The sequence below is a fragment of the Hemiscyllium ocellatum genome, chromosome 5, assembly GCF_020745735.1.
Source record: "Hemiscyllium ocellatum isolate sHemOce1 chromosome 5, sHemOce1.pat.X.cur, whole genome shotgun sequence".
Lineage (NCBI taxonomy): Eukaryota > Metazoa > Chordata > Chondrichthyes > Orectolobiformes > Hemiscylliidae > Hemiscyllium > Hemiscyllium ocellatum.
The window spans coordinates 106,293,082-106,318,350 of record NC_083405.1 but is presented as its reverse complement, the minus strand read 5'-3'; the positions used below and the strand labels follow the sequence as shown (position 1 = coordinate 106,318,350).

The following is a 25,269-nucleotide window of genomic DNA, read 5'->3' as shown; positions in this document are numbered from 1 at the left end:
AGAGATTTATCCACCTTCATATTTTCTAAGACTCCAGCACTTTCTCTTCTGTAATGTGCTGTTTCAAAATACCAGTATTCATTTGTCTGCATTGTCTAGCCTCCATTTCTTTCTCCACAGTAAAAACTGATACAAAATATTCAGTTAATAACTTTCCCATCTCCTGAGATTCAATACAAAGATGACCTCTTTCATCTTTAAGGGGCCCCTACTCTCTCTCTCTCTAGTTGCTCTCTCGCTTTTAATGTACTTGTAGAATCTCTTTGGATTATCCTTAACTTTATCTGCCAAGGCTCTCTCATATTCCCACTTAGTTTTCTCTCTTCAGAATGTCCTATAGTCTTTTTACTGTTCAAGAGATTCGTTTGAACCCAGTTGTCTATATCTAATACATAATTCTTTCTTTATTCTTGACTAGAACTTCAATATCTTTATTCATCCATTGTTCCCTCATCCGACCAGTCTTACTTTTCACTCTAACAGGAACAAAATGACTCTGAATTCGCATTATCACATATTTGAAAGTCTCCCCACTTATCATCATTTGCCTGTGAACAGTCTACTCCAAACAACTATTCAAAGTTCTTGCCTCATACCATTAACGCTTGCCTTATTCCAATTAAAATTATTAACTTTTATGGAAGACTTACCCTTTTCCATAATTCTCTTAGTTTTGGAATAGTTTTGATCACTAGACCCAAAGTGTTCCCCTACTATCACTTCAATCGCTTTCCCATGCTTTATTTCCCAAGAGAAGATCAAGCTTTGCTCCTTCTCCAGTAAAAACATTTTTCTGCTAGTTTCATTTTGTAGTTAATCTTAAGTAATTGGATTTTGTTTTAGTAACCCAAACTGACTTTTAAAGTTCTCCCAATCCTTCAGAGTGCCACTAACTTCTGCAGTATGATATGCCCAAGTTTTGCCCTCATGTTATCTGTGACTTCCTTGTTAATGACCATTTTTCATCTTTTTACAATTCTTCTTCCTCTCTGGAATATACTTTAATTGAGAGATATTTAGTATCTCCCTAAATATTTGCCACTGTTCTTCAACTGTCCTGCCCTTTAATATTTTTGCCCAGTCCACCCGGGCCAACTCCTTCCTCAGGTCTGCATAATTACCATCACCCAACACTCAAACTCCCATTGTGATTCTGTCTTCACTCTTTCAGTCTGAATTTGAAACTCTGGCATGTTGTGGTCATTACTTCCAAGGGGAGCCTCAACTATAAGACCGTTTATCAATCCTTGCTCGTTACAAATCTAAAATAGCCAGCTCTCTGGTTGGCTCCACAATATGTTGCTCTAAGAAACAGATTCCCATACACTCTTTGAGGCTACCCTTGCCAAGTTGACTAATCCAATCACTGTACATGTTCAAATCACCCATAGCTCCCTTCTCACTAGCCCTTATTATTTCCAAGTTTGTAATACGCCCTAGTTGGCGAGTACTGTTTGGGGGCCAGTTAATTACTCATACCATAGGGTTTCTTCCCTTGCTTTCTACTTCCACCACCCAGACTGATTCAAAATGTTGGTCCTTAGTGGCAAAAATAATCTCTTAACATAGTCCTGATGTCATCCTTAACCAGTAAGGTAACTCCTCCTCCTGCTTCTTCTTCTTGTCTATCCTTTCCAAATATTGAGTACCCTTGGACATTTAACTCCCAGTCCGGATCTTCCTGTAATCTTGTTTCAGTAATCCCCACCAGGTCATTCCCATTCGTCTCCATCTGTGCCATTATCTCCAATCAACTTTATTCTGAATGCTGCATGCACTACGGTACAAGATAAGCCTCACCGGACGTCTTGAATGATTCTGCCACAAATATTTCCACAGCCCATGTTATTCATGCCCTTTTAAGCTTCCTCCCTATATATCTGTTCCTTCACTGTCACTGGATCAAAATCTTGGAATTCCTTTCTTGACAAGTGTATATATCTAACGTTAATGAACTGCAAACATCAAGGAAGCAGCTCATCACCTTCTCAAGAGTTGCGAGTTATACCCACATCCTATAATTAAAAATTTCTTGAGCAAATAAAACAACACATTCATTAGCCCCATATGTAAAAGATTCATGTATATCATTACAATTTTCCAAAAATAATCTTGGTCACAACAAAAAAGTAACTTCCGGTCATGTTAAAATGCAATAGTAATTTTCTACTTTTAATTGCATGCTGCTTCAAACTAGTCCCACAGAGTGGTAAGAAATTGAGATAGATAGCTGTCAACTCATGTACATAAGGAATAGGCCAATCAATCCTTCAACTGGAGTCAGCCATTTAACATAAAAGATCTGCACCTTAAATTCATGTCTCATTGCTCCAAACTAATGACTAAGACCTAAAGCTTTGAGATATATATGTCTGCCTTGGGAAACTGGCTTCGCACCTGCGCATGCTGTGCATGATCAGATGGCAGGGTAAAAAATGAGGTCTGCAGATGCTGGAGATCACAGCTGAAAATGTGTTGCTGGTTAAAGCACAGCAGGTTAGGCAGCATCCAAGGAATAGGAAATTCGACGTTTCGGGCATAAGCCCTTCATCAGGAAACCTGATGAAGGGCTTATGCCCGAAACGTCGAATTTCCTATTCCTTGGATGATCAGATGGCAGCCCTTACATGCAACAAACATGGATAGTGACACCACCTGCAGAATTGTCTGCCACAGAAAACAGTTGAAGCTAAAACATTGAATGTTGGCAAGGAGTTAGATATAATTCTTTGGGTTAAAGGGATCAAAACGTATGGGGAGAAAGCGAGAACAGAGTACTTTTGGAGGTGTAGTGGACAGCGAAGAGGGTTACCTCAGATTACAACAGGATCTGGACCAGTTGGGCCAATGTGCTGAAAAGTGGCAGATGGAGTTTAATTCAGATCAATGCGAGGTGCTGCATTTTGGGAAAGCAAATCTTAGCAGGACTTATCCACTTAATGGTAAGGTCCTAAGGAGTGTTGCTAAACAAAGAGACCTTGGAGTGCAGGTTCATATCTCCTTAAAAGTGGAGTCGCAGGTAGATAGGATAGTGAAGGCGGCATTTGGTATGCTTATTTTATTGGCCAGAGTATGGAGTACAGGAGTTGGGAGGTCATGTTGCAGCTGTACAGGACATTGGTTAGGCCACTGTTGGAATATTGCATGCAATTCTGGTCTCCTTCCTATCAGAAAGATATTGTGAAACTTGAAAGGGTTCAGAAAAGATTTACAAGGATGTTGCCAGGATTGGAGGGTTTGAGCTATAGGGAGAGGCTGAACGGGGTCAGGCTGTTTTCCCTGGAGCGGAGGTTGAGGGGTGACCTTATGGTGGTTTACAAAATTATGACGGGCGTGGATAGGCAAAGTCTTTTCCGTGGAGTTGGGGAGTCCAGAATTAGAGGGCATGGGGTTAGGGTGAGAGGGGAAAGATTGAAAAGAGACCTACGGGGCAACTTTTTCACACAGAGGGTGGTACTTGTATGGAATGAGTTGCCAAAGGAAATGGTGGAGGCTGGTACAATTGCAACATTTAAGAGGCATTTGGATGGTATATGAATAGGAATGGTTTGGAGAGATATGGGCCGGGTGCTGGCAGGTGAGACTAGATTGGAATGTCTGGTCGGCATGGACAGATTGGACCAAAGGGTCTGGTTTCATGCTGTACATCTCTATGAATCTATGACTCTATATTGAATGGCAGAACCTGGTTGAAGGGGCCAAAGACCTACACCTGCTCTTATTTTCTATCAAAGGTTCTATGATATACCTGCCTTGACTTAAGGCCTGCAAAAACATTTGAATGGAGCAGTTAGGTGCTATGAACATGAAATCACCCTGAAAGAAATTTTCATCACCTGTGCCAATTCCTGGTTCCTCAGAGTGACAATCACCAATCTGTCCTGGTCCAACCACCTTGCTCCAATGATCAAGAAAACACAGCAATGCCTTTACTTCCTCAGAAGGTTAAGGAAATTTGGCATGTCCCTGAAGATTCCTAATAATTTTTACAGATGCATTGGAGAAAGCATTCTATCCAGATGCATCACAGCTTGGTATGGCAACTGCTCTGCCCAGGACCATAACAATCAACAGAGTTATGAACACAGCACAGTCCATCATGCAAGCCAACCTTCCATCCATTGACCCCATTTACACTACTCACTGCCTTGGAAAGGCAGCCATCAAGAAAGAACCCTTCACCCTGGTCATAAACTCTTCCAACCGTTTCTATCAGGCAGAAGATATAAAAGCTTGAACACACAGACCAACAGATTCAAGAAGTGCTTCTTTGCAGCTGTTATTAGACTTCTGAATGAACCTCTCAAATTTCAAGTTTAATGTTGATCTAGTTCCCTGTACAGCTTCCTTGCAGCTGTAACATTGTATTCCTCGCTCTGTTGTATTGCCCTTATGTACTTTGTAAGGTATGATCTGCCTGTACTGTACGCAAAACATTTTTCACTGTACCTCGGTTTTAGTGACAATAATCAATCAAACCAAAACAATTCCTCCTTACACTCTTTAAGTGAAGAAAAGTTGCATCAAAATCCATTTTATTTCAAATTCCATTTTGGAATCAAGAGTTTCAAAGAATCTATGGAAATCAGAAACATGGAAAAATGTCCTCCTTTAACAGCAAAGATTCACCGTGGTTGTAATTGTTAATAGGCGAAATATCCACACGCACTTATATCCTTCTAATTGATACTTTGTTCTATATGAGGAATATGGGAGTAATTATAGCCACCCAAAAAATTGTGTTAAGGTTGGATGGAATTTAAAAATCAAACTGCCACGTGTGGTTTTAAGAGATTCAGAACAGAATAGACAATGAACCTACTTGACACAGCAATATGGTCATTTATGATTAGGTTGCATGTTTCAAAATAGATCACCATTTTCAATTTAACCCTGGCCAGATTTGTCAAGTCTTGGGGAAGCAGGCAGCTAACAGGAGGTAAACACTGCTAGATTCTGTTTCAGGTCCTTTCCATCTACCTGTTGGATCAGTACTAATGGCAAATCCTGAAATTATAAGGCCATTCATCCCCAAATACAGCAATTCCGGGCAACAAACAGCATGAACTGATAAGCAGCCAGGACTATTCACCCCACAAAAGTAGAGAGCATTGTTGAAGACTGTTGAACCAGCTTCCCTTGACATTACCAGAATGCCTAACCATCAACATCCCTAGGATGTCATCACTGATCTGAAACTTATCTGGACCAGCAATATATCTATTTTGACTTTGCGATATAGACTCCTTCTCCTCAAACTCAGCCTAGAGTTATAAGTTGCAAGGTATAAGTCAAGTGCAGAAGTCATTGCTCTGGCAATAAATTAAGTTCAATGTCATCCAGGACAAAGTAGCCCATTTGATTGGCACCTCAGAACATGGTGGCTGCAGTTTGTACAACATCATCTCTCAAAGGCTTCTTCACAGCACATGACAAACCTGTGACTTCTACCCCCGAGAAGGGTAAGAACAGAATGGAAATGAAAACACCACCTCCAAGATTTCCATCTTGACCAGGTGTTATTATTTGTCAATCACAAATTTCTGATCCAGCAGCACTTTGGAAATGACTTTCACCATACAGACTGCAGTGATACAAAGCAGCAGTTCATCACCACCCATCAAAGCCAACATGTGGAGAACAGCAATAAATGATGTTCTTATTAGTGACATCAACACCCGTGAGAAAATAAAAACACATCTTAAGATGTATCCGCCTTGGATATTTTATGCAGTTAGGGTGGTTTTACATTTATATTTACATGTTTCCGGAGAAAGGTTTATTGTTTAACACCAGAGCTAACCTGTACAGTCTGTATCTGTGGTGATTGTATGACAGAGGGTTGTGCGGTTTGGATTACTCCCTGGACCTGCACAGTCTGACCAGAAGGCAATTGTACAACAGTAACAGCTGGAGACCCTGAAGCAACTTGAGTACCAGCTACAGATACCTGAAAAGAAACAACAATAGGCAAATGCAATAATTATTAACTTAAATCTATTTTTAATGAGAAATAAATCTTAAAACAATGTACATTTTTTATTAATCTTCAAAATTCATGATAAACATTTATCACCTTACAGCAAAAAATGTTATTTTACTAATAGTATTAATCCAGATCTCCCGCACCTTCTGATGTTCCCAGGTAAGCAATACTTCTATTTTAAAATTCTCATCCTTGTTTTTAAATCATTAGCCTCCAATCCTAAAGCCCTCATAGACATCTGGTTTCCTCAAATTCTTACCTCTTAAGTATTCTTGCTAAATTCACATAAACATAATTAACCAATGCAGTTATTGCAAGCTAACATAGTTAAGATGACTTTCTGGCAGGAATACTTCAAGAATAATTCTCTTCAACTTTTTCTCAGAAATAATAAAACAACACTGAAACTCTGAATTTTACATTAATGTCAATCACAAAACCACTACAGATCTCAGAATGTAGGGGTATGGGTGGGTTGCGCTTCGGCGGGTCGGTGTGGACTTGTAGGGCCGAAGGGCCTGTTTCCACACTGTAAGTCTAGTCTAGTCTAATTCAAAATAGCCGATCTGCACCAGTCTCTGTATGCATTGTATCTGGTATATTTCCAAGGTTGGAGATTCTTGAACTAAGGGTCATAGTCTAAATGTTAGAAATGTTTGGGTGCACTTTTACACATAAAAGCGGTTGAGGTTTGGAAGTCTCTTCAACAACGGAAGATAATACTAGACCAGTTGATAATTAACAAATCAACCCCACCACTCTGTGGCCCAACATTTCAACTCCCCCTCCCGAGGGCGTGCAAGTCCTGGGCCTCCTCCACTGCCACTTCCGAAGCCTGGAAGAACGCCTCATCTTCCGCCTCGGAACACTTCAACCCCAGGGCATCACTGTGGACTTCACCAGTTTCCTCATTTCCCCTCCCCCCACCTTACCACAGTTCCAACCTTCCAGCTCAGCACTGTCCTCATGACCTGTCCTACCTACCAATCTCCCTTCCCACCTATCCACTCCATCCTCCCCTCTGACCTATCACCTCCAGCCCCAACCCCATTCACCTATTGTACTCTTTGCTACCTTCCTGATGAAGGGCTTTTGCCCGAAACATCGATTTTCTTGCTCCTCGGATGCTGCCTGACCTGCTGTGCTTTTCCAGCACCCTCTGATCTAAACAGTTGATAACTAAGTCTGAGATTGATAAAATTTTGTTCGGCAGAAGAAAGAATATGGAATGAGGCCACAGATCAGCTGTGATCTCATTAAATGGCAGAACAGGCTCAAGTGGCTAAATGGCACAAGCTATTCCTATATTCCTATTGGACCAAATGTGTCCAGTCATAAATCTGACAGCAACAAAGCTGATGGATTATTGAAGCAAATTTTGAACAAGAGACTTAGACTTTGGCAACCAATTTCTGCACCAAGCCCTACCAAATCCTGTGATATGAAAATATAGACTCATTGACAACTCTAGCCAAAGTTTGGGATATCGGACTCTCAAGATGAATCAGCTCTGCATTAGAACATTATCAGCTTATTGTCAGTTTATGTTTCAAGCGCAAATCTAGGGCTCAAGTGTATCCCCAAAATTTCACTTAAGTTCAGTAAGGAGAGGGTTTAAACTGTTTAGGACCAGGTTTCAGATGAGATGTTAAACTAAGGCCCTCACTGCAATCCCAAGGCACCATTCAGAGAAATGTTGTGGTTTTCCCAAGTCCTAAATCAATTCCCTCAACCAATTAATAAATCACAAGACCGTAAGACATACGAGCAGGGCTAGGCCATTCAACCCATTGAGTCTGTTCCACCATTTGATCATGGCTGATATGTTTCTCAACTCCATTCTCCAGCCTTCTCCCGTAACCCTTGATCCCCTGACAAATCAAGAACATATCCATATCTGTCTGAAATATGCTCAATGACTTGGTCTCCACAGCCTTCTGTGGCAACAAGCTCCATAGATTGAGCACTGTGACTGAAAAAATTCTTCCTCATCTCATTCACTTAACTCAGATGCCATATCCTCGAATCCTAGTCTCTCCTACCAGTGGAGGCATTTTCTCAATGTCTACTCTATCCCAGACCTTTCAGTGTTCTTTAAGTTTCAATCAGATCCCCTGTTATCCTTCTAAACTCTATGGAGTATAGAACCAGAATCCTCAACCGCAGGCAAGACCTTCATTTTTGGGATTATCCTTGTGATCCTCCTCTGGACCCTTTCCCAAGGCCAGCACATCCTTCATACTTACAGGGCCCAAAGCTGTCCACAATATTCCAAATACGGTCTGACCAGAGCCTTATACATCTTTACTCTTGTATTCTAGCTCTGCTGAAATGAATGCGAACATTGCATTTGTTTTCCTAACTGCTAAAATGAATCTAGAAGTTAACCTTAAGAGAAACCTAAATTAGGACTACCACGTCCCTTTGTGCTTCAGATTTTCCCTTTCCAAAACATATTCCCCTTCAGAAAATAATCTGCGCTTCTATTCTTTTTGCCAAAGTGCATAATCTCACACTTTCCCATACTGTATTCCATCTGCCACTTCCTTGCCCACTTTCCGAGCCAAGCCAAGATCCTTCTGCAGTTTCCCTTCTTTCTTGACACTACCTGTCTCTGCACCTATCTTGTGTCATTTGCAAACTTTGCAACAATGCTCTCATTTCCTCCATCCAGATTGTTAATGCATGCAGTGAACACAGACCCCTGCAAAACTCCGCTGGTCATCGGTTGCCATCTTGAAAAAGACCCTTTTATCCCTACTGTCTGCCTCTTTGCTACCTTCCCCCACCCTCCTCTCTGACCTATTACCTCCATCCCCTCCCACTGTCACCTACTGTACTTTGCTACCTTCTCCCCAGCCCCCCACCCCATCTCTCCACCCTGGAGGCTCCCTGCCTCCATTCCTGATGAGGGGCTTTTGCCCAAAACGTCGATTTTCCTGCTCCTCGGATGCTGCCTGACCTGCTGTATTTTTCCAGCACCACTCTAATTTAAACACTGCCTTTTTGCCAGTCAGCTAATCCTTTATCCATGCCAGTACTTTGCTCCTAACACCATGGTCTGTTAACTTTATTTAGCAGCCTCGAGCAGGGCACCTAGTCAAAGGCTTTCTGGAAGTCAAATTAGATCACATCCACTGGCTCTCCTTTGCCTAACATAAGAAAGTTGCAGATAGATATAAACGTAGCTGAGTGAGTGGATAAAAATCGAGCAAATGGAGAATTATGTGGCAAAACGTGAAGTCGCTTATTCTGGCAAGAATGAAAAAGCAGTGTATTACCCAATGTAGCAAAGTTAGAGTCTGGGTTATCCTCTTGAAGTGTTTGAGGGGATCTGGCCTGGTCCATAACATTTGTTTTTGGGTAGTTTGAAAAAAAACTACAAAGAGTAAAAATAAGCTATGAGGGTTGATTTGCAAGTAGTGTCAAGACAGGTAGTAGCAATTTCTTAACAGATATGAAAGCGAAGAGAGTGGCCAAAGTGTGCGTGGGACCATTCCAGAAAGAGGAAGTGGCCAGGGAGTTGAATAAATACTTTGCCTCATTCCAAAAATAATCAATAATCAAGTGGTAAAAAGGGGAAAGGAAATACATACAGTTAGCATCACTGGAGGGAAAAGTTTTATGGAAACGAATGGGGCTAAAGACTGAAACTCCTTGTACCTGTTGAGATGCATCATAAAAAGTAGTTACAGAGATAGTAGATGCACTGATAATAACTTTACAAGAATCTTAGATTTAGGATAAGTGCCAGAGGATTGGAAAACTACCAATTTCCATTATCATTACCATTATCCGAAAAGAGAATTTTTTTAAAAAGTCAGTTTGCTTAATATCTGTTCATGGGAAGATGCTGGTATCTACTAAAAATGATATAATAACTGGGCATTTATAAATACATAATTAACCAAATATAGCCAGCATGGCTTCATGAAGGAAAGATCATTCCTGACAAATTTACTTGAATTCTTTGAGGAACTAACAAGCAGAACAGATAAAAAGGTACTCAACATAAGTACGACCATTTCCCAGCTGTATTCCGTTCTTACAAACGGTCACCACACTCAAAATGGCTCTTTTATCTAACATCTGCATCACTGTTTCATATTAAATAAAGGGGAAACAGTGGGTGTTACATGTTTCGTTTTCCAGAAGTCATTTGATAATGTACCACACAAGGCTCCTTAGTAAGAGTAGTGCTGGGATAGTATACTAGCATGAGTGAGGATTGGCTAATAGTCAGCATGGTTTTGTTAAGGGGTGGTTATGTCTGACCAACCTGATTGAATTTTTTGAAGATGTAACCAGTTGTGTAAATGAGGGTGATGCATTCAATGCAGTCTATTTAGAGTTTAGCAAGACTTTTGATAAGTTCCCGTTTGGGAGACTAATGGAAAGATAAGAGCCCATGAGATCCAAGGAAACCTGTTGAATTAGATCAACATTTGACTGAGTTACAAGATGCACAGGATGATCTTTCAGGAATGTTTGTGTCACTGCAAACCTGCATCCACCAGGATTCCACATGTACCAGTGTTTGGGCCCTTGCTGTCTGTGGTATATAGGAAAAAATTAGCCTTGAACATAGTGGGATTGATCATAAAGTGGAATGGTAAATAACAGGAAGGATAGCCTAAAGTTACAGTTGGATATAGACAGGTTGGTCAGATTGGCTGAGCAGTTAATAGAGCCTATGGGATTCATACCTTTATTAGCCGAGGCACAGGTTTTAAGGGCAGGGATCCGTGCCAGAATTGTATAAAAAGTTCATTAAACCACAGCTAGAGTACTGTGAGCTGTTCCAGAATCAACATTATAAGACAGATGTGACTGCACTGGAGAGAATGCAGAGAAGATTTACCAAGATACCCAGGCAGAACAGATTTAGTTGTCAACAGAGTCTGGATAGGGTGGGATTGTTTTCCTCAGAGTAGAGGAGACCTACAGGGACATGATTGAGATGTATAAAGTTATGAGGGGGACAGGATTAAACTTTTCCAGTTGGTAGAGGGCTCAATGACAAGGGAACATAGACTTAGGGTCAGAGGGGATGTAACAAAAAATGTTTTCACCCAGAGGGTGGTGGGAATCTTGAACTCACCGTCTTTAAGGGTGGTAGAGGCAGAAATCTTAAAGCATTTAAGAAGCATTTAGATGTGCACTTGTGATACCAAAGCATAGAAAGCTATGAGCCACGTGCTGGATATTGGAATTAGAATAGATAGATGGCTGGTTTTGACCAGTGCAGACTCTGTGGGCCTAGGTGCCTTTTTCTGTGCTGTAGACCCCTATGACTATATAAGGGGAGTAAATTTGGAAATAATGGGGCATTTTCAGGAAAGCTAGTGGAGAGCTGCACGGATCAGTGCCAAGGCTATAACATATTTACAACATAAAGTATTGACTTGAATGAGGAAAGTGAAGGCACTACACCCAAGATTGATGATGTCACAAAAATAGATGGGAATGCAAATTGTGAAGATGACAAAGAGTTTGCAGAGGGATATAGACAGGTTAAGTATCAGAGTTATACAGCACAGAAAAGGCTATTCGGTCCAACTTGTCCACGCCAACCAGGTTTACTAAACTAAACTAGTCCCATTTGTCCGTGTTTGGCCCATATCTCTCTGAACCTTTCTATTTATGTACCATCCAGATGTCTTTTTAATGTTGTAATTTTACCAAGTTCACCGCCTCTTCTGGTAGTTCTTTTCAGACACACACCTACCTCTGCGTAAACAGCTGCTCATCAGGTCCCTTTTGAATCATTCCCCTCTCACCTTAAACCTATGCCCTCTAGTTTTGGACTCCTCTACCCTGGAAAAAAGACCTTGGCTATCCACCTTATCTAAACCCCTTTAAGATCACCTGACAGCCATCAACACTCCAAAGAAAAATGCCCCAGTCTCTTCAGCCTCTCCCTTTAGCTCAAACCCTGCAATGCCGGCAACAATCTTGTAAATCTTTTCTCCACCCTCTCAAGTTTAACAATACCTTTCCAATAGCAGGGCAACCAGATTCATACATAGTATTCTAAAAGTGGCCACACCAATGTTGTGTACAACCACAACATGACAGCCTAACTCCTACATTCAATATTCTGACCAATGAAGGCAAGCTTCAAACTTACTAACCATACCTACAATATTCACATCCAAATAATTTATATAATGACAAAAAGCAGTGGACCCAGCACCGATCTTTCTAGCACACCACCGGTTACAAGCCTCCAGTCCGAAAAACAACCCCACTACCACCATGCTCTGTCTCCTACCTTCAAGCCAATTTGTATCTAATTGGCTAGCTCCCCCAGCTTCCATGCGATCTAACCTTGCTAACCAGTCTACCACACCAAACTTTGTCAAACGTTTTGCTGAAGTCCATATGGATCACATCCACTGCTCTGCCTTCATTAATCTTCTTTGTCACCTCTTCAAAGTACTCAATCAAGTTAGTGAGACACAATTTCCCCACACACAAAGTAACGTTGCCTACCCCAAATCAATCCTTGCCATTCAAAATTCACGTAAATCCTGTCTCTCCGAATCTCCTCCAACACCTTACCCACCAGTGACATCAGGCTCACTGGTCAGTAGTTCCCTGGATTTTTCTTACTACCTTTCTTACCTAACATCCAGTCTTTCGGCACCTCATCCGTGGCTATCAATGATACAAGTACTTCAGCAATGGGGAGAAAGTGAGGACTGCAGATGCTAGAGATCAGAATCAAAAAATGTGGCAGTGGAAAAGCACAGCAGGTCAGGCAGCATCTGAGGAACAGGAGAGTCAGCATTTCAAACATAAGCTCTTTAAGCTTTTCCAGGCCACACCTTTTGACTCACTATCTCAGCAAGGGGTCCAGCAATCTCTTCTCTAGCTTCCCTCAAAGTTCTGGGATACACCTGATCAGGTCCCACGAATGTATCTACTTTTATGCATTTTGACTCCAGCAACCCCTCTTCTGAAATATGGACACTTTTCAAGACATCACTATTTATTTCTCCAAATTCCACAGCTTCCACGTCCTTCTCCACTGTAAATACTGATGTAAATATCTCACGCATATGTGGTTCCACAGATACAGGGCCCCGTTGATGTCTATGGGGCCCTATTCTCTCCCTAGTTTCTCTTTTGCCTTTAATGTACTTACAGAATCTATTTGGATTCTCCTTAACCCTACTTGCCAAGGCTCTCTCATGTCCCCTTTTTGCCCTCCAGATTTTCCTCTTAAGTATATGCCTACTTCCCTTATACTCCTCTCTGGATTCACTCAATTTTAGCTGTCTATACCTGACATATGCCTCCTTCGTTTTCTTGCCACAGTTTTTCTACTCATCCAGCATTCCTGACATCTAACAACCGTTCCCTTTGCACTAACAGGAACATACTGTCTCTGAACTCTTAGTATCTCATTTTTGAAGGCGTCTCAATTTTCAACCTTCCCTTTACCTGCGAACAGCCTCCCACAATCAACTTTTGAACGTTCCTGCCTTATACGGTCAAAATCGGCCTTGCTCTAAATTAGAACTTTAACTTTTAGATAGTAATATCCTTCTCCATAATTGTTTTAAAACAAATAGAATTATGATCACTTGCCCCCAAAGTGCCCCCCCCCCCCATTGCCACCTCAGTCACTTGCCCTGTTGTATTTTACAAGAGAAGGTCAAGTTTTGCTCTCTAGGAAGTACATCTACATATTGATTAAGAACATTTTCTTACATAGTCTTAAATTCATCTTCATCCAAGCGCTTAACAGTATGGCAGCTCCAGTCTATATTTAGAAAGTTAAAATCCCCTACATTATAACCCTTTCAGTCCTACATATGTGAGATCTCCTTATATATACCTTGTTATATACAAGTAATTGGGTAAAAAGTTGGATGGAATCTAAATATGGAAAAATGTAGGTTGTGCACTTTGGCAAGACTGGAAGAGCTGAATATTAGGGGGTAAAAAAAACTGTAAAGTTGCTGCTGATGCATTTGGGGGTCCTAGTGCATGAACCACAAAAAAAGCATATACGTTCAACAGGTAATACAGAAGGCAAACAGGATGTTGGCCTTTATTCCAAAGGGAATAGACTACAAAGTGGGATATGATCTAGCTGAAACTTAATAAGGCACTAGTCAGACAGCACTTGGATTATGCGAAATTTTGGGCCCCTTATCTAGGGCATTGGTAACTGTTCAGAGAAGGTTCAGTAGGCTGATCCCAGATTATGGAGGGATTGTATTAAGAGGAGAAGTTCAGTAGATTCAGCCTGAATTCACTGGAGTTCAGAGGAATGAAGCAATTTACTGATACAGATTCTTAAGAATCTTGACAGGGTACATGCTGAGAAATTACTTCCCTTTGGGGTGGGAAGAGTTGAGGTTGAGCAGGCAAAATCTCAGTGTAGGTGGTTGACTGGTTAGGACAGAGACGAAGAGTAATTTCTTCTCTCAGGGCAGTGAATCTGTGGAATTCTTTACTGCAGAGGGCTGGAGAGGCTGGGTTCTTAAGTTTATTGAAGGATGAGATAAACAGATTTTTAATTAGTAAGGGAATCAAAGGTCATAGTGAAAAGGCAGGAAAATGGAATAGATTACTAGGAAAATGGTATCACTTATTTCATTTTCAATCACTTGAATATTAAAACATTCCTTTCTAATACAAATTTTGAAAAATCTATCAAACTCTAGACCAGAATCAGGGAATTATATTTTAAATCAGCTGTGCCCCTCATTTTATTTGTGTTGGACCTATTTGAAAGTTAAATATTGCTGGTATAGCACAGATAATGTTGTTTTGTCCAAAGCTATTACATTAGTTGATGTGAATTGGCAGGTTCAAAGTAGCTTAGGGCTTTGTAATGACAAATGCACATTGTTCCTATTAAATAGACAATATTCAAGTCCCTCAAGGAACTAACTTAGCTTTTAATGAAACTAACTTTGTCATTCATTGCAACCTTCCACTAAGATTTGGCGCACAATATCAGAGTATTACATAACAAAAGATAGCATGCATGACTTAAAAATGGAGACAGCGTTACATCTGCACATCCTGTTCTAAATATTCTCTCACTTCAAGACAGTGGGCTGATTATTCCCTTAAAGTGACACATTGAAGACTTTCATGATTTCCCTTTGTGACCCTGAGCAATGTTTCTCGCATAATCTTGTGCTCAACAGCCAAAGAAGAACTCACCAGTTCCAGGACTTTACAGCGTTCACAACTGCAGTACCATTCTTACACACCCATCAGCCAGAGTTTCAAATAATGCCAACCCAGTCTTAAGCATTGTTATGGACCAGACCAAACCATTTCAAAATATGTGAGGAGGATAGCCTAGACCCTAACCTTTTCTTAGTTTAAAGACAAGTGCCAGGTGTTATATCCCAGAGTAAAAAATGAGGTCTGCAGATGCTGGAGATCACAGCTGCAAATGTGTTGCTGGTCAAAGCACAGCAGGTTAGGCAGCATCTCAGGAATAGAGAATTCGACGTTTCGAGCATAAGCCCTTCATCAGGAATAAGAGAGAGAGAGCCAAGCAGGCTGAGATAAAAGGTAGGGAGGAGGGACTAGGGGGAGGGGCGATGGAGGTGGGATAGGTGGAAGGAGGTCAAGGTGAGGGTGATAGGCCGGAGTGGGGTGGGGGCGGAGAGGTCAGGAAGAGGATTGCAGGTTAGGAGGGCGGTGCTGAGTTGCATCCGCTGCACCCGATGTGGCCTCCTCTATATTGGTGAGACAGGCCGCTTACTTGCGGAACGCTTCAGAGAACACCTCTGGGCCGCCCGAACCAACCAACCCAATCACCCCGTGGCTCAACACTTTAACTCCCCCTCCCACTCCACCGAGGACATGCAGGTCCTTGGACTCCTCCACCGGCAGAACACAACTACACGACGGCTGGAGGAGGAGCGCCTCATCTTCCGCCTGGGAACCCTCCAACCACAAGGTATGAATTCAGATTTCTCCAGCTTCCTCATTTCCCCTCCCCCCACCTTGTCTCAGTCGGTTCCCTCAACTCAGCACCGCCCTCCTAACCTGCAATCCTCTTCCTGACCTCTCCGCCCCCACCCCACTCCGGCCTATCACCCTCACCTTGACCTCCTTCCACCTATCCCACCTCCATCGCCCCTCCCCCTAGTCCCTCCTCCCTACCTTTTATCTCAGCCTGCTTGGCTCTCTCTCTCTTATTCCTGATGAAGGGCTTATGCTCGAAACGTCGAATTCTCTATTCCTGAGATGCTGCCTAACCTGCTGTGCTTTGACCAGCAACACATTTGCAGTTATATCCCAGATACAATTCAAATCGGTCAAACTACCAGTCTTGAAGCAAAACACACTTCATTCATAGGTTATAATAAAAAAAACAAAAGAAAGAATTGGAATAACTTTACTCTATTGGACAAATTAATGGAAAAACGGATTAGTTAACTACTAAACAGTAACTACACCCTTGGCAAAGGCAAATTCAGTAAAATCGAATGTATCACATGCAATTCTAGCAGCAGAACTCCCAGTTTTTAGCTGTAACAGAGACTGAATAAATAACTTCCACATCCAGCTTTAAAACCCCTGCAGCAGCTGCTACTGAAGGCTAAAACTGAAAAAAAACTGGTTCTATAGGAGCTTAATCCTACCCATTCAGGCTATTTCTTTTATTCCAACTTTAAAAATCCCAAAGCCTCACAAGCTGTCTTGGGAGCAGACTTCTCATCACCTCTGATCCAACCTTTCTTCTAGCATCCTCAATACAGCATGCAGCATCTCCCCTTAGTGGCTCACACATCCCCAAACTACTCACCTTCCTGGGCTCTGCATCTCCTACTCATTCATTTGGAATACTTCATCTTCTTGACCAAACATGGACCAGTCCCCTGACTGAATGAAGGACTCATCCCTTTAGACAATCACACGCAGCCATTTGATTCAAACACATATAGTATGCTTGCTGCGTAAGCTGCTGACACATGCTCTGGTTTTGACATGAATGTAGCACTTATCCATACTTTGTCCATACTTTGACTGTTCATTGCTGGCAAACATAACAAGCTTCCCAGCTTTCTGTTTGTGCTAAATAGCGAGATGCTGTAATCATCCAGGCTAGTGCAAAGTTGAGTGGGTACTAACAAAGCAACCTAAGAGACCAAAGATATACCCTGTTCTGATGCATTAGATGTGTGGCTGTCCCTACATTTGAAAATCATACGAACAAAAGCATTGTAATGTAAGGTGACAGTGAGTTCCAAAGTGTGACATTTAAGGGCTGAACTGTATTATATGATCGTGGTACCACTCCGACGAACATATGGTGAGAAGTTTGTTGATACCAATCTCAGTGGACAGAAGATGCAGATAAATACTGTCAATGAAAAAGGGCTGAGACATTGGGGAATGCTGGCCAAAACGGAAGCCTACAGGAGACACTGGCAAGCTGCAGCCATCAGGTTACCACTCTGACTTTCAAGTTTGGAATTGTCACAGTCTATTTTCTAGGAGAAAGGGAGGACTGCAGATGCTGAAGCTCAGAGTTGAGGGTGTAGTGCTGGAAAAGCTCAGCAGGTTAGGCAGCATCCAAGGAGCAGGAGAATCGACAGTTCAGACATAAGCCCTTCATCAAGAATCTGACTGGCTGTGTTTTTCCAGCACTACACTCTCGACGGTCTTTTTTTTCTCTGGTAACTGGAAAAATAGCATACCTGCAAGTAAGTGAGGCGAGATTACGTAATAAAAAAGATGTTGCCATGAATAGGCCCCTCACTGCTCAGTGCTGAGCCTCTCTTCTAATCGTTAAAACCTTAAATGGGAAGAAAACTGGGCTTGTCTTTCTGAATAGCAACAATGTCAGTTTTTCACTCTTGCTGTATTTTCCCAACATGCCCAAGATTTCCCTTGCCATTCAAAGACTGAGAAAATTCAGCCCTGTATTTGTCCTGAAGTGAAAACAACAGGGAAAAGGGCAAGGAGAGAACAAAAATTAACTGTCATCATAGCAAGGTAGAAAAAGCCAGACTTCAAAAATCTGTGTACCTTTGCTCAAGTGTTTCTAAGTACTTCCCCCCCGCCCAGAGATTGAGCAAAAATAGCCACTTATTTATCACAAATGTCTTCAGCCCTCCCAAACTGGATCCTAGCAGGTCAATTTACTTCTCCACCTATCTACCTAGTGTTCTTCCCATCATACCTGCTCAACTTACTAGTCATAGGTCTTCCTAGATAGATAAGATACAAGCAAAAATGTTTAGTGCAGAGTGAAAGAAAGGGAGAACTGAACTACAAGAGAGGGTTTTCAAAAAGTTTGGTACAGGAAATCAAAAGTACCAGAAATAAAATAAGGGAAAGAGTCAAAACTAAACTCTCAGATTCTACTATGATAGTCCTTGCAAATTTACATTCTTTCTCACAAGCTGGACAACTTGTATATTTACTGCCTAAATTGCATTACCAAATAGCACATGTCATCTAACACCTAAAAGATGATATAATTTAATCTTCTCTTCGAGTACTACAATTATTGCTGCATTACCTGCGCAATGGTAGGGATTTGAGTCTGGGAATTCTGAGCTTGTAATTGGATAGATTCACTATCTGTGGCGGAATCTGTTACACTGCCATCTTGGTGAGATTCAACTACTGATTCCATGGTCATTTGTCTAAAAAGAAAAATAAATCGTAAGTGATACACAATTCAAAAGTATTTCACATCACGTACACAGAACACAGTGATGTTTAATAGAATCATTGTATCATAGAAGACCTACAATGTGGAAGCAAGTCATTTGGCCCATCAACTACATGCCGACTCTCCTAAGAGCATCCCACCCAGACCCATACCCTCCCCTACTCATGTAATTGCAATGGTTAATCCATCTAGCACACACATCACTGAACACTATGGACAATTTAGCATGGCCAATCTACTTAATCTGCAGATTTTTGTACTGTGGGAGGAAACCAGAGCACCCAGTGGCAAACCCATACAGACACAGAGAGAACATACAAACTCCACGCAGAAAGTTGCTCAAGGATGGAATCAAACCCAGGTCCTTAGCACTGTGAGGCAGCAGTGCTAATCACTGAGCCCACCATGCCATCTGCATTTAATCATCATTTAGTTTTCTTTTTCAAATCTGTTAGATATATTCTATTTGGTAGTAGAGTGTGAGATGGAGGGGCGAGGATGTGAATGGAATTCTGGAAGGTCCAGTTTAGTTTATATTGTGCCTATCTTCTGTACTCCCAATTTTATTAACAATTTATTATAATTTCTATATGATATGCTGTGTTTCCAATACAGAATATCATACATAAATTTCAAACAAATTGTTAATTCCAACCATTCTTTGTTGTTGTTTACTCTCCAGATGAGCAATAGCCATCATTCCATATGCTTATCCTGCTCCAATACCTGTACTTGCTTTTCGTTGAATTAATTATCTAATCCAGCCCATGTGGCGATTGTGCTCCTATAAATGCTATTTAGGTAGGGAGTTCCAGGATTTTGACCTTGAGTTCATGAAGAAATAATTCCATGTCAGCATGCAATCTTATGTGACAGGTGTACCCAGCCGCTGCCTATGCTCTAAATGATGGAGATTATTAATTTGGAAGATGCTGATAGAGGTATAGAGTTTTCACAGTAGGGAAGGAGACCCTTAGGCTCACCGAGTCTATGCTGGTCATCAAATATTCACCAATTCTTGCATATGCCCCATAACATTGTATGGCTACAGGATTTCAAGTCCTCATCTAAGTTACTCTTATCTGTCTTGAGGGTTCCTGCCTCGACCACACATTTAGTGTGATTTGTACAAATTGAATGAGTGGGCAAATACATGGCAACTGAAGTACGATGTGGATACATGAGGTTGTTCATTTTGAAAGTGAAAACAGGAAGTCAGATTGTTACCTGAAGGGTGATAGATTGGAATAGGAGGAGGTGCAACAAGGCCTGTTTCTGCATCAGTCAACGAAAGTGAGCGATGCAGGTGAAACAGCCAACGACAGCGGCAAAAAGTATGTTGGCCTACATAGCAAAAGGAATTAAGTACAGGAGCAGGATGTCTTGCTGCATTGTACAGGACCTTGCTGTGACCACATCTGGAGTGTTATGTCCAATTGAGGTTTCCTTACCTAAGAAAGGATTAGATTACTTACAGTGTGGAAACAGGCCCTTTGGCCCAACAAGTCCATACCAACCCGCCAAAGCGCACCCACCCAGACCCATTCCCCTACACCTAACGCTATGGGCAATTTAGCATGGCCAATTCACCTGACCTGCACGTTTTTGGATTGTGGGAGAAAACCGGAGCACCCGGAGGAAACCCACGCAGACACGGTGAGAACGTGCAAACTCCACACAGACAGTCGCCTGAGGCAGGAATTGAACCCGGGTCTCTGGCGCCATTAGGCAGCAGTGCTAACCACTGTGCCACCATGCCGCCCATTAAGGATGTTCTAGCTATGGAGGGAATGCAATTAAAGTTCACGAGAGTGACTGCTGGGATGGAAAAAGGAAAAACTGGACCAGTTAAGATTATATTCACTAGAGTTTATAAGAATATGAGGGGATATCATAGAAACCTATAAATTCCAACATGACTGGACAGGATCTTTGCAAGAAGGATGGTTCCGATGCTTGGGGAGTCATAGGCCATTGAAGACTGAGAAGGAGTTTATAAAATCATAAGGGGCTTGGATAGGGCAAATAGACAAGGTCTTTTCGCTGGGTTGGAGGAGTCCAGAACTGAAGGATATAGGTTTAGGGTGAGAGGGGAAAGTTTAAAATGGGGACCTAAGAGGCAACTTTTTCACGCAAAGACTGGTGCACTTGTGAAATGAGCTGCCATAGAAGTGGTGGAGGCGGGTACAATTACAACATTTAAAAAAGGTGCCTGACTGGGTATATGAATCGGAAAAGTTTAGAGGGATATGGCCAAGTGCTGGCAAATTTGACTAGATTAATTCCGGATATCTGGTCGGCATGGACAAATTGGACAGAAGGATCTGTTTCCATGCTGTACATTACTATGACTCCATGACTCAAATACTGGCAGTTCGAAAACCCCTGTGTAAAAAGTCTCTTTCTGTCTGTCCGAAGACTTCAACTGTATATTTTTAGCCCTTATTCTCGAACAATCACAGGAAATGGGCTGTTTTAAATTACTTTGGCTTAAAGATCTCTGTTGTTAATTAAAACAATCACAATTTCCCCAAGTCTTTCTTGAAATTCCCCCACCCCACAATCAGGCAGTGGCCTCGTGAATACATATTGTGCACACAGCATGGCAACTATGATTTTGCTGGTGGAGTAGAATTTTATATTCTCTATCCCTCAATGTAAACTTTAGTTTTCCATAGCTTTTTGATATTATCTACTTGATGTGCAATTTTAATGTCTTATGAAGCTAAATATTCAAAACCCTCTGATCTTTCATGTTACCCACTTTTACGCCCTTCAGGTTAACTAACTAGCTATTTATAACCTTATTTTTCCAGGACCTTTCAAATCTAGGGGCAGCACGGCAGTGCAATGGTTACATTGCTGTCACACAACGTCAGGGACCTTGGTTCAATTCCAGCCTCAGGTGGCTGTCTGTGTGAAGTTCGCACATTCTCCCATTGTCTGTGTTGGCTTCCTTCCACAGTCTAAAGATGTGCAGGTTAGGTGAATTGGTAATGCTAAATTTCCTCATAGTGTCCAGAGATGTGCAGGCTGGGTGGATAACCCATGGGAAATGTGGGGTCAGAGAGAGATGGGGTTGGGTCTGGGTGGGATGCTCTTCAGAGGATCAGTGTGGATCCGAAGGTCCGTATCACCCCCTTCCACTGTAAGGGTCTGTCTACCTTCAGTATGAAAAGATTCTACCAACTTAGCCATCCAACAAACTTTGGAATTGTTTCTCTAGGAAGGGCAATCCCAAAACCTAGAAATAAACTTCATTACACACCCTCTTAAAATTATTATTTAAATAGTATGCACATATTAAAGAATACTTCTGATGTATCAGTGGACAAATATAGCATATTAGTGAAGCACATAGACCAGAAAGATGCAAGGTTAAATCCTTGGAATATACTGCAAGTGATGTTAATCAATATGGATGCCACTACAGAAACTGATGTCGTCAGGTCAAGGAGAACATACACATGGGTAGTGTTAAACCATTTGGTGAGCAACCTTGATTGAACCTAATATTAAATATCCATGCTGTGAACTGAAGAATAGTTACTTGAGCAAGACATAACTGACTGAAGTTACCCAGGAATTAATACAAAATCGCTATTGAACTGAAATAGGATGTTTTAAGAATAGTTGATATTAAAGAATTCATGTTTTAAAATTATGACCCTAAACTATCATAAAATCATGAGCAATCTTGAATGCCCAATTTATCTTCTTTGAAGCTACTGCATTTAAAAGTTTGCATATATATAAAAGACAATCAAACTCCAAAAGATACTCACCCTGAGTTTCCAAGGTTGCTGTGTTTGTATGCAGTCACTTATCTATTTACCAAAAATAGATTTCTCTTTTGATGTGCTTCAGAAATATTTTTGTATAATTATGAAGATATCAGCGACATTCTGCCATCTTAGTATTTCAAGTTCATTCAGTTGCTTCCTTTATGAAAGAAAAATGCAGGGCATAAACTTAGAGAAACAGTTGCAGATAAGCAATGATGGATTGGGAATAAAATTAACCTTTAAACTGATTTTGTAAACAGATCTGAGGTGTTTACTAAAATATTATTACCTAGTTCTTATAGCATACCTGCATTTTTTAAAAATTCTTTTCCATTTATTCTTGAGTTACATACATTCTTTTTTATTCTTTGAATAATGTCCTGGATCCAAATTAAGCACAAGAGGCTAGTGAGATTCCTAATCAACTTGAATACTTTAAGAGGGATTCCATTGGCTCCCACATACCCACAGTCAGTTTATAGCATTGATGACTTCCGCTTGAAATACATGTTAGACAAGTTGGTTCAGAATGCGATGCTTTGGCAGTCATTCAATTGTATATGTGAATTCATGCTTCAGGATATGGTTAAAATGCTCTGCCCATTGAGAGAGTCTTATGTCTGTTTATTAGGAGGTGGTGATCAGTTCCTATGAGATAGGTTTCGTATTTTTGGAGTGCCTCCAGGTTGAAAGGCAGGTCATAAAGCTCTGTAGCCTTGTTCTCTCAACAATGCACCTTCACCTCGCTTTGTTTGACCTGTGGTATGTATTTTGTTTGATGGTGGCTGGACTTTCTTGCTGGTGACTTTTTTTGTCAGGAAATGTTGGATCTATACATGTTGTGTATATTCAAAAGCTCAGCTATATAATGGTCATTTTTGTCAAATCAACCTTCATGAATGTTTTAGCACACAATAGCAAGATTCCTCTAATCCTTCCTTAAATGCTATGATTGTATTGCATATGGATGCATGGTTCTGCATCCATATTTTACTCATCTTTTGAATCAATTTTTTTTCCTCCAAGTTCCCTCTAGTACTATATTCAAACTTCCTCCTCTTCCACTCCTAGTAAAAATAACCTTTACTATTAATTAACTCCTAAATTGCTTTCAATATTTGAATATTTCTGAAGGAATCTACATTGTATTGACATTCCCTACTGCAATCAATGTCTGGTTCACATATTTCATTATGACTGTTCTCACTGATATCATTTCAGCAAATTTAGGCTGTCCATATCTTCTAAAATGGGGTGATTAAAAATGTACACAATATTTCTCTGTGGTACAAATATCATCTTGTGTTCATTACCCCCTGCTTTTATATTAAATGATTAAATATAAAACATACCATCATTCTAATTTTCAACATTTTACAGCTGTTATTTAAGATTTGTGTCTGAGTTAGGGAGATTAAAAACCTACCAGAATTTCATATCTAGTTGCTATTTTTTGATCCTGAAAATGCAACAGCTCCATTCAAGAAAGGAGGCAGAGAGTGGCAAATGACAGACCAGTTAGTCAACATCTGTCACTGGAAAAGTGTGAGAGCCCAGTATAAGCTAGGTAGTACCAGGAGACTTCAAAAATCATAATAATCAGTAACAGTCAAGCATGGCCTTGGGAAAGGGAAAAATGTGTTTGACAAATTCATTACAATTTCAAAAGGATGTACCAACTAGGGTGGAAACAGTAAATGTAATGAATTTGGATTTACGAAGTTATGCCACATAAAACATTCATAGAATCATGCAGCACAGAAGATACCCTTCAGCCCATCAAGTCTGCACTGACAAAAAAAACTATTGTAAATCCACACGAGTGGCATTTTCCAGCACTTGTCCCATAGCATTGAATGTTTTGACATGTCATGGGTTCATTCAAATATCTTTTAAAGTTTCCTGCCTCAACTACTCTCTAGGACAGTGCATTACAGATGCCCACCATCCTCTGGGCAAAACATTTCCTCAAATCGCCCCTAAACATCCCGCCTTTCATCTTAAAATTATGCCTCTCTTGTTATTGATGCTTTAACTATGGGGGAGGCAGTTACTTCCTATCACCTTATCGAAGCCCCTTAATCTTATACACCATATCCAGTCCCCTGTCAGCCTTCTCTCCTACAAAGAAAAACCCTAAACAAATGTAGCCTTTTTCAGAGTAAGTGAGTGAGTTATTTATTGTCACATATCTAAATAGAAAAGTGTTTTGTTACTACAATCCAACATCATTTTGAGTTACAAAAAGAAGTTACATAAATAGGGTTCATCTTCGACAGAAGGGGTCCTCAAGACCTCAATGTCTTTACAAGATGTCTTGGGCCTCAAGGAGTCCTCGCTCCAGGTACAGAAATGACTGGCCTGCCAAGAGTCCATATTCTAGGCATACCACAGTCAGGAGGTCCCAGTCCAGGAACTGTGTCTACCACAGCCACCGTGAGTCCCTGTTCCAGGCACTGACACTACTGATGACCAGTCGGCACCAAGAGTCCACACATCAGGCTTACCGCAATCAGGAGTCCCACTGCAGCTGACGCCCCAATAGCACTCGGGCTTCCCCACCACACAAAAAAAATATCAAGATGAAAAGAAGAGAGAGATGATGCAGCAGGCCTGGAGCAGGTGGGCTATGAAGCCCAAACACTACCTATGCCAGTTCCATCCTCGGCAATCTTGTAGCTGACAAAGAATTTGAAACTTATCAGTTTGAGCTGCATAGTTGAATCTGGTATGTTTAATAACTGCAGCCATAATCAAACATGCTGTTCTTTCACTGCAGTTCGTCTTGTAGATTTGTTGACTTCCCTGAAAGGAACTCCAAGACTTTG

The 25,269-nt window shown here is 41.1% G+C and overlaps 1 protein-coding gene across 2 annotated transcripts in view; it reads right to left on the bottom strand.

The window, feature by feature from the left end:
* Positions 1 to 25,269, bottom strand: part of LOC132815817 (cAMP-responsive element modulator-like) — a 138,536-nt gene that overhangs the window by 95,790 nt on the left and 17,477 nt on the right. For both annotated transcript variants that reach the window (XM_060825089.1, XM_060825088.1), the window contains exons 2-4: positions 22,442 to 22,598; positions 18,501 to 18,627; positions 5,804 to 5,950 (exon numbers count right to left, since the gene is read on the bottom strand). In XM_060825089.1, coding sequence (XP_060681072.1) covers positions 5,804 to 5,950; positions 18,501 to 18,623 — 270 coding nt within the window. In that variant the 5' untranslated portion in view covers positions 18,624 to 18,627; positions 22,442 to 22,598. The remainder of the gene's footprint in view (positions 1 to 5,803; positions 5,951 to 18,500; positions 18,628 to 22,441; positions 22,599 to 25,269) is intronic.